Source organism: Pan troglodytes, chromosome 11 (assembly GCF_028858775.2).
Source record: "Pan troglodytes isolate AG18354 chromosome 11, NHGRI_mPanTro3-v2.0_pri, whole genome shotgun sequence".
NCBI classification, from domain to species: domain Eukaryota; kingdom Metazoa; phylum Chordata; class Mammalia; order Primates; family Hominidae; genus Pan; species Pan troglodytes.
This window is the reverse complement of record NC_072409.2, coordinates 82,169,126-82,186,706: the sequence shown is the minus strand read 5'-3', so window position 1 is coordinate 82,186,706 and position 17,581 is coordinate 82,169,126. Positions and strand designations below refer to the sequence as shown.

The window sequence follows — 17,581 nt, the reverse complement described above, 5'->3', positions numbered from 1 at the left end:
GAAAGACTTGACACACTTCCTCAGCCAGACAATCAAGGTCAACATCAACATTGCTAAGTCATGTTGCTATTTGTGCCCTTAATATGATGTGATGAAATGGCATTTCATCTCTGTGATCTTACCCTCAAAAACTCATAATCCCAGTCTAATCATGAGAAAAGCATCACAATCCCAATTGAGGGACAGTCTACAAAATACTTGACCAGTATTCTTCAAAACTGTTAAGGTCATCAGAACAAAGTCTAAGAAACTGCCACAGTCAAGAGGAATCTACGGAAACAGGAAAACTGAATGTAGTCTGGTATCCTGGATGAGATACTGGAACAGCAAAAGGTCAGTAGGTAAAAATTAGGGAAGTATGAGCTTCAGTCAACAGTGATGTATCAATATTAGCTCATTAATTGTAATACATGTACTCTACTAATGTAATATGTTAATAAAAGGGGGAACTGGGCGCCAGGTGTAGGGGAACTTGACTATCTTTTCAATTTTTCTATAAATCTAAAACTGTCCTTGGCTGGGCACAGTGGCTCATGCCAGTAATCCCAGCACTTTGGGAGGCTGAGGTGGACGGATCACCTGAGGTCAAGGGTTGGAGACCAGCCTGGCCAACATGGTGAAATCCCATCTCTACTAAAAATACAAAAATTAGCTGGGCATGGCTGTGCACACCTGTGGTCCTGCTACTTGGGAGACTGAGGTAAGAGAATGGCTTAAGCCCAGGAGGTTACTGCTAGAGTGAGCTATAATCACTCTACTGTACTCCAGCCTGGGCAACAGAGTGAGACCCTGTCTCAATAAAAGGGGTGGGTAGTGGTGGTATCCAGAATACAGCTATGCCTTAAAAGTTTTTTTCTTTCAAGTTTCTATGAATCATTAACCATGTGCCAGTCACTACGCTAAATGCTGTACATACATTTAATCATTACAATTGCTTGTGTTGGGTATAATTAATCCCCTTTTACAGAAGCTGATTAAACAGCCGGGTGTGGAGGCATGCACCTGTAGTCCTAGCTACTTGGGAGGCTGAGGTGGGAGAATCGCTTGAACCTGGGAGGCGGAGGTTGCAGTGGGCCATGATCGCGCCACTGTGCTACGGCCTGGGTGACAGAGCAAGACCCTGTCTCAAACAAAACAAAACCAAAAAACAAAAAACTGATGATACAGGGAGAAGTAATGGAACTAGGGTTGGAACCAAGATCTGTCTAGTTCCGAAACTGTGTGTGTAGAACTCTCACAGTATTCTGGCTTTTCTAGGAAATGTTTTTTAGGCAGTTATCCTAGGACATGCCTTCCTAAGAGAAAGGAGTACTGTATTCTGAACCACGGGGACCAAAGACTGTCCCCACATCTCACTTCGGTTATGATTATCTCGAAAGTCCCTCAGTTCCAGGGTGGACATTCAAGCCACAAGCACCTATAAGGGGTCAAAGTTCAACCACAGTACTTTATTTTACAAATGGCGAAGGCGAAGGGCAGCCTGAGCACTTGCCCCAAATCACAATGAGAAGGGCTAGAGACCCAGTTTGTTATTGTCTTTTTCCTCACAACTTCCTCTTTGTAGTTAAGAAGGGAAGCAGAAGCTGACCTTTTTGTCTCACCCCGTTTCTCACGTGGAACTGCCGCACCCAGGGTGAGTAACGTGCCAAAGGGCACACTTGCCTGTGGGCTGGCCTGCGGGAAGGTCTGTTCCCACCGAAAAGACCCACATTGTCAGCACATCCTAATCAAGCAGCTACTAAGTGGAGGGACCGCAGACTGGGTGTCACGGGGAGGGGCCTGCAGCGACCAGGCCCGTCCCAGGATGGCTGCGGAGGCCCCTGGATCCACAGTGGGGAGGGCCCCGAGAGCCGGGAGACTGGGTTCCCTTCCCGGGCACGCCTTTGGAACTGCGGCGTCCAGCCGCACAACCGTCACTCTGGGGCCACGGCAATCCCTGCGCCCGCCCTTGGTCCCCGCTGCTTCTGGGATCTTTATGGGCGGGGGACACGCGCCGGCGTCACAAAGCGCCGCGACCGCGCGGGAGACCGAGAGGAGGCGTGGAAGCGGGAGGAGGAGGAGGTGGTAGTGGAGGAGAGCCAGGCACGGTGGGGGGAGGGGAGGGAGGGGCACGCGCACGCGCGTCGCGCCGCCAGCCGCTGAGAGCCGCCCAGCACCCGGCGTGCGCCCCTCCTCCCTCTCTCCCTCCCTCCCTCCCTCCCTCCCTGCTTCTCGGCTCCGTCGCTCCCGCGGCGCGAGGCGCTCTCGCTTTCCTCCTCCTCCGCCGTCGCCCCTCCCCCCGCGCAGCCCCCGCCGCCACCGCCGCGAGGCCACCGCCGCGAGACCCCCGCACGCCGCTCTCCCCCCACCCTCTCCAGCCCCGCGCGCCCTCCGGCCCCTGCGGCCGCCGAAGAGAACGAGAGGGCGAGCGAGCGCGGCGTTCCCGGGCCGGCCCGGCCCCCTCCCTTCACCATCGCCGGCCCTCCGCCGCCTTCCTCCGCTTCCACCTCCTCTCCCCCCCCCCAAGTTGAGGCCCCCTCCGGGGGGGGGAGGCCCGGGACCGGGACCCGGAGCGAATTCTCCTAACTCCCTCGACCTCTCCTCTCGCCCGGCCCGAGTGTGAGGAGAAGGGCCCGGCCCGGCCTGCGTCGTGTGTGAGGAGGACCCCGGGCGGGCCCACGGGCCGTGTGGGGCCTGGTCCGGGCCGTGTGGGGCCTGGTCCGGCCCGCCGGGTGTGTGAAGACCGGGGCCCAGTGCGGCCCGGCCGGAGGACGAGCGGAGGGGAGGGGCCTGGTCCGGCCCGGCCGGTGCGTGAGGACTGGGGCCCGGGCCCGGCGCCGCCGCCGCCGCCGCCGCCGCGATGGCCCAGCAGCAGATGACCAGCTCGCAGAAGGCCCTGATGCTCGAGCTGAAATCCCTGCAGGAGGAACCGGTGGAGGGCTTCCGGATCACCCTGGTGGACGAGTCCGACCTCTACAACTGGGAGGTGGCCATCTTCGGACCCCCCAACACCCTCTACGAAGGCGGCTACTTCAAGGTACCCTCACCCTCCTCCCGGACCCTGCTTCCGCGGCCGAGGCCTCCGGCTCCCCGCCGCTTTCTGCAGTTCCTGGGACCAGGAGTATGAGCACGGGCGAGTGGAGGGGGCTTCTCACCCGTGCAGCCCCCTCCCCCATCCCTGGAGGCAGGAAGGCCTTGCTCGCCAAGTGCCTTTTCTTTGTCATGGGGGCGGGGGCTCGGGCGGGGGCGGGAGGGCAGGCTGCACCGGGAAATCGGAGAGCCTCTCTGGTTAGGGTAGTGTCTACGGGCGGAGGAGGCCGTCTTTGTTTCCCCCGCTGAGGGTGGGTGGAAAGAGCGGTGGTCTATCTGTGCTTTTTCGTTCTCCGGTCGGAACCCCTCCCTGCGCTGGCTGGAACTGCCCCAGAGGGCAGGGTGACCTGCACCGACTGGATTGGACTTTTCTTTTTTGGGGGGTGGGGGTGGGGTGGGGGAGGGGCACCAGCTTGTCATTTCAGAAGCTGCCGAGTTCCCTGACATTTTGAGGATTTGTTGGGCTTCTTGGGTAGTGGTAGTGCCAACTTTGCATTCCAGTGGGTGGTGGTGAAGAATGGGACCCTAGGGGTGGTAAAAAAAAAAAAAAAAAAAAAAGGGTGCCAGCGTCGTCTTGTCATTATCCATTTGGGGGAACTTTAACCTCTTTCCGTTCACATTCTCTGCTTACCTCAGTCACTGGTTCTTTCAAAATGCCCTTTGTCCTCACCATGCCACCAAGTTTGCCAACCTTTTTTTCTACAGGTAGAAGTATCCACAAAGGGTGGAACGAGTCATGTAGGGAGATTGATAGCTTCCCACTTTCAGAGACAAAATTGAAACCTGCTCAAGTGGTTAACTCCAGCTGAAGGGGTGGTCTCACAGATGACAAGTATCATCTGAGGCGAGATCGTTTCTCTGGGTGGGATGTATGGTTCCTTAGCGACCACAGACATTGTTTCTGTTGTTTTATATGGTTTTAGAACAGTGGTTATCATTCCAGAATCTAATGATTTTTTTTTTTAACTCCAAGGTAGTTAACTTGGAGATAATGAGTGTTTGTTTTGTTTTGTTTTTACTTGAGTGTTTTTGCAGGGAGGAATCACAGATTGAAAGTCTGAATATTTTAAATGATGGGGGCAGAGAGAGGAAATGAGTGCTTAGGAATCCATTTAGTTTTATTTTTTTATTTTCAAAATTAAGTAAAATAGGCCAGTGAGTCAATTTTAGTTTGGAAGGGAGGGGTTATCTTGGCACAAGTTTTAAATGAGTATCTTAGTCATGTAGTTGTGATGTGTATTTTTAGGACTACCCAATTACTTAACTCTTGTTTTCTACCCTTCTAAAGGTGGAAACCTCAGTTTTATGCTTGAAATTAGGTCAACTTTGTAGGAGATGGGATTGATACAGGAATGTTTAATATTCACTACTGTATATAGTCACTGAGTACCTAGGAAAAGCACGTTTTTAGAATATTATGTAAGTGCGGTACCCCTACCAACTGTTAGGCTTCATCTTTTGTGGTCAGCCTACCCTATACTTTTCAGATGGAGGTATTTAAAATTACTAAGAAAACATGCAACTTATTAGTAACAAAGTGGAAAAGGTATTGCTGTGTTTATGTTGAAGCATATTCTCTGTTGTCAAATATAAATTTTTATGCATACTGGAAAAATTAGTTGTACAAAATTGAATGTATGTGATGCCTTTTTTTTTTTGAGACGGAGTCTCGCTCTGTCACCCTGGCTGGAGTGCAGTGGCGCGATCTCGCCTCACTGCAACCTCCGCCTCCCAGATTCAAGCTATTCTCCTGCCTCAGCCTCCCAAGCAGCTGGGACTACAGGCGCACACCACCACGCCCAGCTAATTTTTGTATTTTTAGTAGAGATGGGGTTTCACCATATTGGCCAGGCCGGTCTCGAACTCCAGACCCTGTGATCAACCCGCCTCTGCCTCCCAAAGTGCTGGGATTACAGGCGTGAGCCACTGCGCCCGGCCATGATGCCTTTTCTGACAAAGCATTGTTTAGCAAAATCTGCTGGCTAATGTTAGTGGAATAAAGTTTGATTTCCATAAAGTGTCATTGTTTGGTACAACTGATATTTAAAATAAATAAATGGGTACTAGTTAGAATAATCTCACTCCAATAAAGTTAAAAACAAGAGCAACAAAACAAAACAAAACTTGTACATGAGAGAAAATAATGGGTTGCAAGTTGTAATATTTGTGCATAAGTCTGGGAAAGGAGTGTGGAGAACCCTCTCTGAAATAGGTAGTATGGAAGGATTCCTTGTGTTAATACACTGATTTAAATTAAATGCTTCTGAACTTCAGTCCTTGTTTAAAAAGAATGATTTAATCTCGTGCTTTGTGATGTTAGATTTCTTAAGCTTTGAGTGTTTTTACCTTTAATTCTGACATGTATGAAAATTTGTAAACAGGTTTTATGGTTTACTCTTGTGTGAGAAGTTTGTTCGATTGTATTTTCGACTACTTTTTCCCTTATATGGCCTTTTATCCCATTAGATGTTCATTAGAAAAAGGCAAATTTATGGTCATGAGCAGTTAACACTGGGGATATGTTTAAAACCATTGTTTTTATTTTACTGCTTTTGTCTTAAGACAAGGCTTTTAGTGTATTTCACTACAGCTGCAGTTGAAAGTTGGCACAAAGCTTTCCCTACCGTATCACTCTTCTCCCTTATTAAATGTTAGTCCTTGAACATTTAGTATAATTTATTTTCAAGTTAAACTCTTTTCCCTTTTTGGCATAGTCATTCGTGAAGGCAGTGGGACTGCCAGTCATTCTTTACATTTTTCATACTGTAATTCCTTTAACTTTTATATATTAATAGGTTTCTAACTGATCTTTTTCACCCTGAAATAGTTGGCTCTTGTCTCTTAACCACAGGATCTGCATTGGAGATTTGTGAGACCTGTATTTCACAGAATTTTTTTATTCATCCTGCTTTCGCTTATTTAATGTCGCCAATCCATGTGATTCTTAGTTTTGGGCCATATAGATGTAGGATGGGCAAAGATAGTTTCTTCTGTCCATTCTGAATACTATACAATCTTTTTTGGCCTTACTATCTTTTTGTGTAGTTTCTTATTTTGCTACCGAGGCAAGTCGGAATTTTATTGTTACTAGAAAAATAAATTGTGGATCAAGTCAGTAGCTAATGAAGACTTTTAACAAGTTCACCCCCTTTCTTTTGAAAGGAACTTTTTCAGGGTCTTTCTCTGTCACTTAGTTTGGGGTACAGTGGTGTGATCATGGCTCACTGCAGCTTCCACATCCTAGGCTCAAGCAGTCCTCCCACCTCAGCCCCCTGAGTAGCTGGGACTACAGGCATGACTACGCCCGGCTAATTTTTTTTTCTTCAGTATTATTAAGTGAGGTAGGGTCTCACTATTTTGTCCAGGCTGGTCTCAAACTCCTGGGTTCAAAGGATCCTCCTTTCTCAGCCACCCAAAGTGCTGGTTTTACAGGCGTCAGCCACCATGCCCGGCTGGAACTATCTTTTCAAATAACTCCTGCTAAGGATTGTAGCTTAGTGTGGGTGCTTTAGTACTGAACCTCCTTGGAACTTTTGCATTATTTATCTAAAGCATTATAGCAGTGAGTCTAGAGCCAGAAAGAGTGCCTCTTTTATGATATGCATAACAAAAAAAAATTTTTTTTTTTTTTGAGATGGAGTCTCACTCTTTTGCCAGGCTGGAGTGCAGTGGCACGATCTCAGCTCACTGCAACCTCTGCCTCCTGGGTTCAAGCGATTCTCCTGCCTCAGCCTCCCGAGTAGCTGGGATTACCGGCGTGCGCCATGAAACCTGGCTAATTCTTTTTGTATTTTTAGTACAGACAGGGTTTCACCATGTTGGCCAGGCTGGTCTTGAACCCCTGACCTTAAGTGATCTGCCCATCTCAGCCTCCCAAAATGTAATCCTAATTAGAGGCCTGAGCCACCACTCCTGGCCAACCTTTTATAGTTTTGATTTTATTAAATAATTTGATTGAGATAATGAAATATAGATGTGTTCCATTTTTAGAAAACTCCAGTCTGATAATTTAGAAAGTATTTGTTGTATACTTAAAGTTTTCCTTATTAGGAACATCTTTATTAGACTCAACACTGACATATATATATATATATTTTTTTTTTTTGAGACTGAGTTTTGCTCTTATTTCCCAGGCTGGAGTGCAGTGGAGCGATCTCGGCTCACTGCAACCTCCGCCTCCTGGGTTCAAGCGATTCTTCTGCCTCAGCCTCCTGAGTAGCTGGGATTACAGGCATGCGCCACCATGCCCAGCTAATTCTGTATTTTTGGTAGAGACGAGTTTCTCCATGTTGGTTAGGCTGGTCTCAAACTCCTGACCTCAGGTGATCCCGCTCACCTCAGCCTCCCAAAGTGCTGGGATTACAGGCCTGAGCCACCACACCCGGCCTACACTGACTTATATTAAAGAAACTCTTCAAAACCTTTTTTTTTTTTTTTTAAGACATAGGGTCTCACTTTGTTGCCCAGGCTGGAGTGCAGTGGTGTGATCATAGCTCACTGCAGACTGAAACACTTGGATCCTCTTGCCTCACCCTCCTGAGTAGCTGGGACTGCAGGTGCATACCACACTCGTTTTAATTTAAAAAAAAATTGTTTATGCAGAAAGGGTCTCATAGGCCAGGCTGGTCTCGAACTCCTGGCTTCAAACAATCCTCCCACCTTGGCCTCCCAAAGTGCTGGTGTTACAGATGTGAGCTACCACACCCAGCCAAATAATTTTTTTTTTAATAAGAGAATATGCATTATTTCCTATGCTTCATTTGTTTTGCAATGAATGAATCTATTTTCTGCCTTCCCTCTTCCCCCTAAAAAAACAAACCAGACTTAGCCTAGATCTGGCAATGTCATTTAGATATTTTATTTCTTTTTTTTCTTTTTCTTCTTAATTTTTTTTTTTTTTTTAAGCCGAGTCTCACTCTGTTGCTCAGGCTGGACTGCAGTGGTGTGATTTCGGCTCCCTGCAACCTTTACCTCCTGTGTTCAAGCAGTTCTCGTGCCTCAGCCTCCCAAGTAGCTGGGATTACAGGCGTGCGCCACCATGCCTGGCTAATTTTTGTAATTTTTAGTAGAGATGGGGTTTTGCCATGTTGGCCAGGCTGGTCTTGAACTCCTGGCCTCAAGTGATCTGCCCACCTTGGCCTCCCAAAGTGCTGGGATTACAGATGTGAGCCAGTGTGCCCAGCCTATTATTATTATTTTAGAGACAGAGTCTCGCTATGTTGTCCAGGCTTGTCTTGAACTCCTGGGCTCAAGTAATCCTCCCGCCTCAGCCTCCCAAAGCACTGCGATTATAGGTCTGAACCATTGCACCCAGCCTATTTTATGACTCTTTAATTGGTAAAATATAGTTGAAAAAAAAATTTTTTTTTTCCTACATGGAGTCTTGCTCTGTTGCGCAGGCTGAAGTGCAGTGGCGCGATCTTGGCTCACTGCAACCTCTGCCTCCCGGGTTCAAGCAGTTCTCCTGCCTTAGCCTCCCAAGTAGCTGGGATTACAGGTGCGTGCCAGCACGCCCGGTTAATTTTTGTATTTTTAGTGGAAACGGGGTTTCACCATGTTGTCCAGGCTGGTCTCAAACTCCTGACCTCAGATGATCTACCCGCCTTGGCCTCCCAAAGTGCTGGGATTACAGGCGTGAGCCACCGTGCCTGGCTGAAAAAATTTTTTTAGGAAAATGATTGTTTGCCTTTTTGAGACAGGGATTCTTTTGAGAAATTGAAGAATTTTCTCAGAGAAAATGGGTACACGTAAACTAATTTTATGTATCTTTTTCAGAGGGTTTACTGCCGATGAGCTAAGAATCCTCTTGTAAGGTATTTGGATAGGCAACTTAAAGACAATTTTAAACAGCTCCTTTAAAATTATAAAACGAATGCTCTTTTATTCCCCCATTTCTCTCAGTTAACTTTGAAACTACCTCTTAGGGCATTTAGCTGTCTCTTTCTGGAAGATGAAGTTGTCTTGAGTACTGGGTGAACTAAGGTAACGTTATAAATGGAAACACAGTTAAGGTCTAAGGGTTTTGGAAACTAAATGAAGTTTCACTTTTTGTTGTTTCTCAGAACATTTTTCAAACCAAATGTGATACCTTAGTTTTTCATAGAATATGCTTTTATCCTGTTTAGTTGATTACAAGATGCATGTTTTTCTACCTTTTAACTTCTTTTTGATTAAGGAATTTCTTAGATGGCCAGGTGTGGTGGCTCATGCCTGTAATCCCAGGACTTTGGGAGGCCGAGGCGGGTGGATCACCTGATGTCAGGAGTTCAAGACCAGCCTGGCCAACATGGTGAAACCCCGTCTCTACTGAAAATACACAAATTAGCTGGTGTGGGCCGGGCGCGGTAGCTCACGCCTGTAATCCTAGCACTTTGGGAGGCCGAGGCGGGCGGATCACGAGGTCAGGAGATGGAGACCATCCTGGCTAACGTGGTGAAACCCCATCTCTACTAAAAAAAATACAAAAAAATTAGCCAGGCATGGTGGTGGGCACATGTAGTCCCAGCTACTTGGGAGGCTGAGGCAGGAGAATGGCGTGAAGCTGGGAGGCGGAGCTTGCAGTGAACCGATATCGAGGCACTGCACTCTAGCCTGGGCGACAGAGCGAGGCTCTGTCTCAAAAAAAAAAAAAATTAGCGGGTGTGATGGTCCGCACCTGCAGTCCCAGCTACTTGGGAGGCTGAGGCAGGAGAATTGCTTGAACCCAAGAGGTGGAGGCTGCAGTGAGCCTAGATCATGCCAGTGCACTCCAGCCTGGGCAACAGAGTGAAGCTCTGTCTCAAAAAAAAAAAAAAAAAAAAAAATTCTTGGAATCCATGAAGTCTTGTTAATTGCCATCAGCCAAGTGGTACTTATAACCTAGTTGTGAGAGACCATTTCATTGAAATTTTTTGGTAAATTTTTTTTTAAATACCAGTTTCAATGTCATAGATTTGCTAAAATAAGGATTATTTCTTCCTGGATTGAAGGATTTAGGTCCTAATTAATACTCTGCGTTGATTCTCCTTTTTTCACCTTTTGTGTCAGGAAAAATTTTTATTGAGGACTCATTAAAGGAAAAGCAAATTGTAGGAAAAGTCACTTCCTTAAAGATAGTAAGTGAAAGTATTAGGACAATGATAACCTTAGAGCTTTTAAGAATGATCGGCCAGGCGGTCGCCTGTAATCCCAGCACTTTGGGAGGCAAACAACAAAAACAAAAAGAATGATCTTTATAAAAGCAAAGCTTTTTTTTTTTTTTTTTTTTTTTTTTTTGAGACAGAGTCTCTGTTACCCAAGCTGGAGTGCAATGGTACAATCTTGGCTCACTGCAGCCTCCATCTCCTGGGTCCAAGCAATTCTCCTCCTCAGCTTCCCGAGTAGCTGGGACTACAGGCGTGTGCCACCATGCCAGGCTAATTTTTGTATTTTTAGTAGAGATGGGGTTTCACCATGTTGGTCAGGCTGGTCTCAAACTCCTGACCTCAGGTAATCCACCCACCTCAGCCTCCCAAAGTGCTGGGATTACAGGCATGAGCCACCACACCTGTCCAAAAGCAAAGCTTTTAAAGCTTTAAGGCTAGTTAGATCATTTTTCAACATAATGATAAAATGTTCTGTTCCGTCTTTCCAACTTAATGGTCAGTTGGAGACACGTGAGAGAAAGGAGACCATCCAGCAAATTAGTCTACCTCTGATAATCTAGTTACGGAAAAATAACAGTGAGGAAAAGGTATAAATTCAGAGTTTAGGACTACAGATTTCCATCTTGCTTAAAGATTATATTGAAAAGGTTTAATTCTTTTATGTTTCTGGACTTCTTTTGAACTGCTTTACATACGACTACAGAGATATCTGAGTTGGTTGGGTGCAGTGGCTCATGCCTGCTCACACCTGTAATCCCAGCACTTTTGGGAGGCTGAGGTGGGCAGATCACTTGAGGTCAGGAGTTCAAGACCAGCATAGCCAATATGGTGAAACCGCATCTCTACTAAAAATACAAAAAGTAGCCGGGTGTGGTGACATGCGCCTGTAGTCCCAGCTACTTGGGAGGCTGAGGCAGGAGAATCGCTTGAACCCAGGAGGTGCAGGTTTGCGGTGAGCCAAAATCTTGTGCCACTGCACTCCAGCCTGAGCCACAGAATGGGACTTTGTCTCAAAAAAAAAAAAAAAAAAAAAAAATCCTAGAGATTCCTGAGTAAAATTGAACCTCTTTGATTGTGTTAATATCAACTTTATTCAGCAACAAATTGTTATTCAGAGATTATGCTTATGTACCTCAAAATTAGTTGACTCTGAAGTGAATGGAATGATAGATACTAAGTTGAAGAGGTAAATTTAGTTCACATCACCAAGGTTTGATGTTACTTAAATGATCTTCCACATGATAATTGGAAAATTCAGGTGTTGGAATATGTATTTAAGATGCAAAGTGGCTAGGCGTGGTGGCTCACGCCTGTAATCCCAGCACTTTGGGAGGCCGAGGCAGGCGGATCACGAGGCCAGGAGATTGAGACCATTCTAGCTAACACGGTCAAACCCCGTCTCTACTAAAACTACAAAAAATTAGCAGGGCATGGTGGCACGTGCCTGTAGTTCCAGCTACCCAGGAGGCTGAGGCAGGAGAATGGCTTGAATCCAGAGGCGGAGGTTGCAGTGAGCTGAGATCACGCCATTGCACTCCAGTCTGGGCAACAGAGTGAGACTCTGTCCCCTGCCGCCCCCTCCAAAAAAAAAGAAAAGTGAATAGTCCACTTTAAACACCTTTATTTGATTTAGTAACAAATACATATAAAAATGTTTTGGTTATTGGGTGGGTGCAGTGGCTCACGATTATAATTTTTACCCAGCACTTTGGGAGGCAGAGGTGGGCAGATCACCTGAGCTCGGAAGTTCGAGACCAGCCTGGACAGCGTGGTGAAACCCCACATCTACTGAAAATCCAAAAATTAGCCAGGCATGATGTCGTGAACCTATAGTCCCAGCTATCCGAGAGGCTGAAGCAGGAGAATCTCTTGAACCCAGGCCAATCGCTTGAACCCAGGAAGCGGAGGCTGCAGTGAGCCGAGATCGCGCCACCGCACTCCAGCCTGGGCGACAGTGAGACTCTGCCTCAAAAAAAAATAAAAAGGTTTTGGTTATTGTCTTATTATTATTTTTTGACGCCGTTCGAATAAAAAAAAATTAGTCAAGCATGGCAGTTTGTGTCTTTGGTCCCAGCTACTTAGAAGGTTGAGTTGAGGTGGGAGGATCACTTGAGCCTGGGAGGTCGAGGCTTCAGTGAGCCATGAGCATGCCATTGTACTCTAGCTGGGTAACAGAGCAAGACTCAGTCTCAAAAATAAATAAGTTAAATTAAAAATAAATAGGCTGGGCACCGTGACTCACGCCTGTAATCCCAGCACTTTGGGATGCCAAAGCGGGCAAATCACTTGAGATTAGGAGTTCGGCACCAGCCTGGTCAACATGGCGAAACGCTGTCTCAACTAAAAATACAAAAATTAGCCTGGTGTGGTGGCGCACGCCTGAAATCCCAGCTACTTGGGAGGCTCAGGCAGGAGAATTGTTTGAATGCGGGAGGTGGAATTTGCAGTAAGCTGAGATTGCGCCATTGCACTCCAGCCTGGGCAACAAGAGTGAAATTCCATCTAAAAAAAAAAATTAATTAATTAATAAAATTAAATTAAAAATTAAATCAGCCTCGGCGTGGTGACCCATGCCTGTAATCCCAGCACTTTGGGAGGCTGAGGTGGGCAGATTACGTGAGATCAGGAGTTCAAGACCAGCCTGACCAACATGGTGAAACCCCGTCTCTACTAAAAATACAAAAATTAGCTGGGCATGGTGGCACATGCCTGTAATCTCAGCTACTCAAGAGGCTGAGGCGGGTGAATTGCTTGAACCCGGGAGGCGGAGGTTGCAGTGAGCCCAGATTGTGCCACTGCAATCCAGCCTGGGCGACATAGCAAGACTCCCTCTCAAAAAAAAATAAATACAAATAAAATAAATTAATAAAATTAAAAATTAAATTAGGCTGGGCACAGTGGCTCACTGTAGTCCCAGGACTTTGGGAGGCTGAGGCTGGCGGCTCACCTGAGGTCAGGAGTTCAAGACCAGCCTGACCAACATGGTGAAACCCCATCTCTACTGAAAATACAAAATTAGCTGGTTGTGGTAGCACGCGCCTATAATCCCAGCTACTCGGGAGGCTGAGGCAGAAGAATCGCTTGAACCTGGGAGGTTGAGGTTGCAGTGAGCCGAGATCCCACCATTGCACACCAGCCTGGGCAATAGAGCAAGACTGTTTCTCAAAAAAAAAAAAAAAAAATTAAAATCAAACTTATGGAGTGTTTTACAAGGAACTGTTTTAAAATTTTGATGACTTCAGTTTTTGTCTGTTAAAACTTTTTTTTTTTTTTTTTGCAGACACAGTCTCACTGTCGTCCACGCTGGAGTGCAGTGGAGTGATCTTGGCTCACTGCAACCTCCGCCTCCTGGGTTCAATCAGTTCTGCTGCCTCAGCCTCCAAGTAGCTGGGACTACAGGCATGTGCCACCACCGGGCTAATTTTTGTTATTTATTTATTTATATTTGAGATCAAGTCTCGCTCTGTTCCCCAGCCTGGAGTGCAGTGGTGCGAGCTCGGCTCACTGCAATCTCCGCCTCCCTGGTTTAAGCAATTCTCCTGACTCAGCCTCCCGAGTAGCTGGGATTACAGGCATGTGCCATCATGCCCAGCTAATTTTTTTTTTTTTTTTTTTTTTTTTTTTTTTTGAGATGGAGTTTTGCTCTTGTTGCCCTGGCTAGAGTGCAATGGCATGATTTTGGCTTACTGCAGCCTCTGCCTCCCGGGTTCAAGTGATTATTCTGTCTCAGCCTCCTGAGTAGCTGGGATTACAGGCGCACGCTGCCATGCCTGGATACTTTTTTGTATTTTCAGTAGAGATGGGGTTTCACCCTGTTGGCCAGACTCGTCTCGAATTCCTGACCTCAGGTGATCTGCCTGCCTCAGCCTCCCAAAGTTCTGGGATTACAGGTGTGAGCCACCATGCCCGGCCTGATTTTTGTATTTTTAGTAGAGACAGGGTTTCACTGTGTTGGCCAGGCTGGGATTGAATTTACCTCAAGTGATCTGCCCACCTTGGCTTCCCACAGTGCTGGGATTATAGTTGTGAGCCACCGTGCCTGGCCTTTTGTCTGTTGAATCCACAGGAAAAAAATGGATTTTTAAAAAATTCTGGACTACTTGAATAAGAGAATGATAAATCATATTTCAGAAAGGCTTTTTATTAGCAAATTGATTTCTTTAATAGCAACTTTAACATTAAGGGGAGGGTGGGAATGGTGCCAATATTGAGAAAAATATAAGTCTAAGAATTTGGTTTTGGAGACATTGGGTACTCAGAAAGGTGGAAGAATGGAGGCAGCTTAAGTGATGAGAGATTACCTAATGGGTACAATGTATACTCTTTGGATGATGAGTACACTGAATGCCTAGACTTCACCTCTATGCAAAACATCCATGTAACAAAACTGCATGGGTACCCGCAAAATCTGTTTTTATAAAAAGTTGATTTTGGGATGAGAAATGATGATATAGTACCTCTGAAAGTGAGAGATGATAGAGGAAGTTAAATTTCTCAATACAATATTGGTTTATGCTTTTAAAATAATAATGCCTTGATATTTTCCAAGTATATTTAAGCATCATAGAGGAAACCTAAGCTTAGGGAAACATTCTTTTCAGTTTCCTCATTTGAGTCTAGTGAGTGCTATTTTTTAACCTCTATTACAGCATCTTTAGATTAGTGCAATAGTGTTTTTTTTTTTTTTTAAACAGTTTCGCTCTAGTTGCCCAGGCTGGAGTGCAGTGGCACAATCTCGGCTCACCGCCACCTCCGCCTCCTGGGTTTTCAAGTGATTCTCCTGCCTCAGCCTCCCGAGTAGCAAGGACTATAGGCATGTGCCACCACGCCCAGCTAATTTTGTATTTTTAGTAGAGACAGGGTTTCTCCACGTTGGTCAAGCTGGTCTCGAACTCCCAACCTCTGGTGATCCGCCCTCCTCGGCCTCCCAAAGTGCTAGGATTACAGGCGTGAGCCACCGCGCCCAGCCTAATCAGTGCAGTAGTTTTAATTGGTTAATTTATTCTGCATTTGGATTTCCAAGTTTCATAATTTTTTTTTTTTTTTTTTGAGACAGAGTCTTGCCCTGTCACCCATGCTGGAGTGCAGTTGCGTGACCTCAGCTCACTGCACCTTCCACCTCTTGGATTCAAACAATTCTCATGCCTCAGCCTCCCGAGTCGCTGGGACTACAGGCGCATGCCACCATGCCCAGCTAATTTTTGTATTTTGGTAGAGACGGGGTTTCACCATGTTGGCCAGGCTGGTCTCAAACTCCTGACCTCAGGTGATCTGCCCGCCTTGGCCTCCCAAAGTGCTGGGATTACAGGCATGAGCCACTGCGCCCGGCCTCATAATTCTTTAGATATCTGCTTTGCTGGTTGGACGCGTTGGCTCATGCCTGTAATCCCAGCACTTTGGGAGGTCGAGGTGGGCAGATCACCTGAGGTCAGGAGTTCGAGACCAGCCTGACCAACATCGTGAAACCCCCGTCTCTACTGAAAATACAAAAATTAGCCTGTTGTGGTGTTGTGCGCCTCTCATCCCAGCCACTTGGGAGGCTGAGGCAGGAGAATCTCTTGAACCCGGGAGGCAGAGGTTGCAGTGAGCCAAGATCGGCCACTGCAATCCAGCCTGGGGGACACAGCGAGAATCCCTCTCAAACGAAAAAAAAAAAAAAGATAGCTGCTTTGCTTATTTGTTGCATGGGCAGCTGGTATTTAATTTGAGGGATAAGTCCCATAAAATAATTCATATTGGCTCATTTAGTAGCAAACATAGTAATTTGGGTTTTAAACATTGAATGATTTCTACCTTGTTGAAATAACTGTGGTTCCATTTATAAGATAATATTAAGAATGAGTAGAGTAGGCTGGTCTGAGTGCAGTGGTATTTACAACCTATTGATCACAACCAGTTACAGATTGCTTAGTTTCTTCTTCATTCCCTCTGTTTCACTGAACTAGCAAAAAAAAAAAAAAAAAAAAAGAATAGGCAAAGTTATAAAGACTTGGAAAATATGTAGTAGTTCTTCACAGAAACAGACTGGTGGCTGGGTGTTGTGCCTCACACCTGTAATCCTAGCACTTTGGGAGGTTGAGGCTGGTGGATCTCTTGAGCCCAGGAGTTCAAGACTGGCCGAGCAACGTAGTGAGACCCCCATCTCTACAAAGAAAAAAGAAACAGTGGCTTAAATCTTAAAAAACAGACTTTTAAGTTTACTTGTAATCATACCTGATATATGCAATAAGGCAAAACAAAAGAGTTTTGTTATTCAAAAGAATATTTTCCTTCATATGACTTAATACTTTTTGTTTGTTTGTTTGAGACAGAGTCTTGCTCTGTCTCCCAGGCTGGAGTGCAGTGGCGCCATCTCGGCTCACTGCAACCTCCACCTCCCAAGTTCAAGCTGTTCTCTTGCCTCAGCCTCTGGAGTAGCTGGGATTACAGGCATGCATCACCACACCTGGCTAATTTTTGTATTTTTAGTAGAGATGGGGTTTCACCATGTTGGCCAGGCAGGTCTCGAACTCTATTTTATTTATTTTATTTTATTTGTTTGTTTTTGAGACGGAGTCTCACTATGTTGCCCAGGCTGAAGTGCAGAGGCGCGATCTTGGCTCACTGCAAGTTTCGCTTCCCGGGTTCGTGCCATTCTCCTGCCTCAGCCTCCCTAGCAGTTGGGACTATAGGTGCCTGCCAACACGCCCGGTTAATTTTTTGTATTTTTAGTAGAGATGGGGTTTTTCCATGTTGGTCAGGCTGGTCTCAAACTCCCGAACTCAGGTGATCTGCCTGCTTCAGCCTCCCAAAGTGCTGGGATTACTGGCGTGTGCCACTGCGCCCGACCTGTGACCCAGGTATTCTTAAGCTTGATTCATTGAATCAACGATAGCAATCACTAATAAATTATTTAGGCCGGGTGCAGTGCCTCATGCCTGTAATCCCAGCACTTTGGGAGGCCGAGGTGGGCGGATCACCTGAGGTTGGGAGTTCGAGACCAGCCTGACCAATATGGAGAAACCTCGTCTCTACTAAAAATACAAAATTAGGCAGGCATGGTGGTGTGTGCCTGTAATCCCAGCTACTTCGGAGGCTGAGGCAGGAGAATCGCTTGAACCCGGGAAGCAGAGGTTGCAGTGAGCTGAGATTGCGCCATTGCACTCCAGCCTGGGCAACAAGAGCGAAAATCTATCTCAAAAAAAAAAAGAAAAGAAAAGAAATTATTTAATACCCTTTGGTTGAACTTTAATCAAATTTTTTCGGCCGGGCGCTGTGGCTCATGCCTGTAATCCCAGCACTTTGGTAGGCTGAGGTGGGCGGATCACAAGGTCAGGAGATCGAGACCATCCTGGCTAACACGGTGAAACCCCGTCTCTACTAAAAATACAAAAAAATTAGCTGCGCTT

At 46.2% G+C, this 17,581-nt stretch overlaps 1 protein-coding gene across 3 annotated transcripts in view; it reads left to right on the top strand.

Moving 5' to 3' along the window:
• The first annotated feature begins 2,140 nt into the window (after positions 1-2,140).
• UBE2R2 (ubiquitin conjugating enzyme E2 R2) overlaps positions 2,141-17,581 on the top strand; it is a 103,065-nt gene continuing 87,624 nt past the window's right edge. For 2 of the 3 annotated variants that reach the window (XM_016960747.4, XM_016960748.4), the window contains exon 1: positions 2,704-3,016. In XM_016960747.4, the coding sequence (XP_016816236.1) occupies positions 2,840-3,016 (177 nt within the window). In that variant the 5' untranslated portion in view covers positions 2,704-2,839. Of the gene's footprint in view, positions 3,017-17,581 lie in introns of all 3 variants that reach the window. The other variant, XM_016960746.4, reaches the window with a different exon arrangement.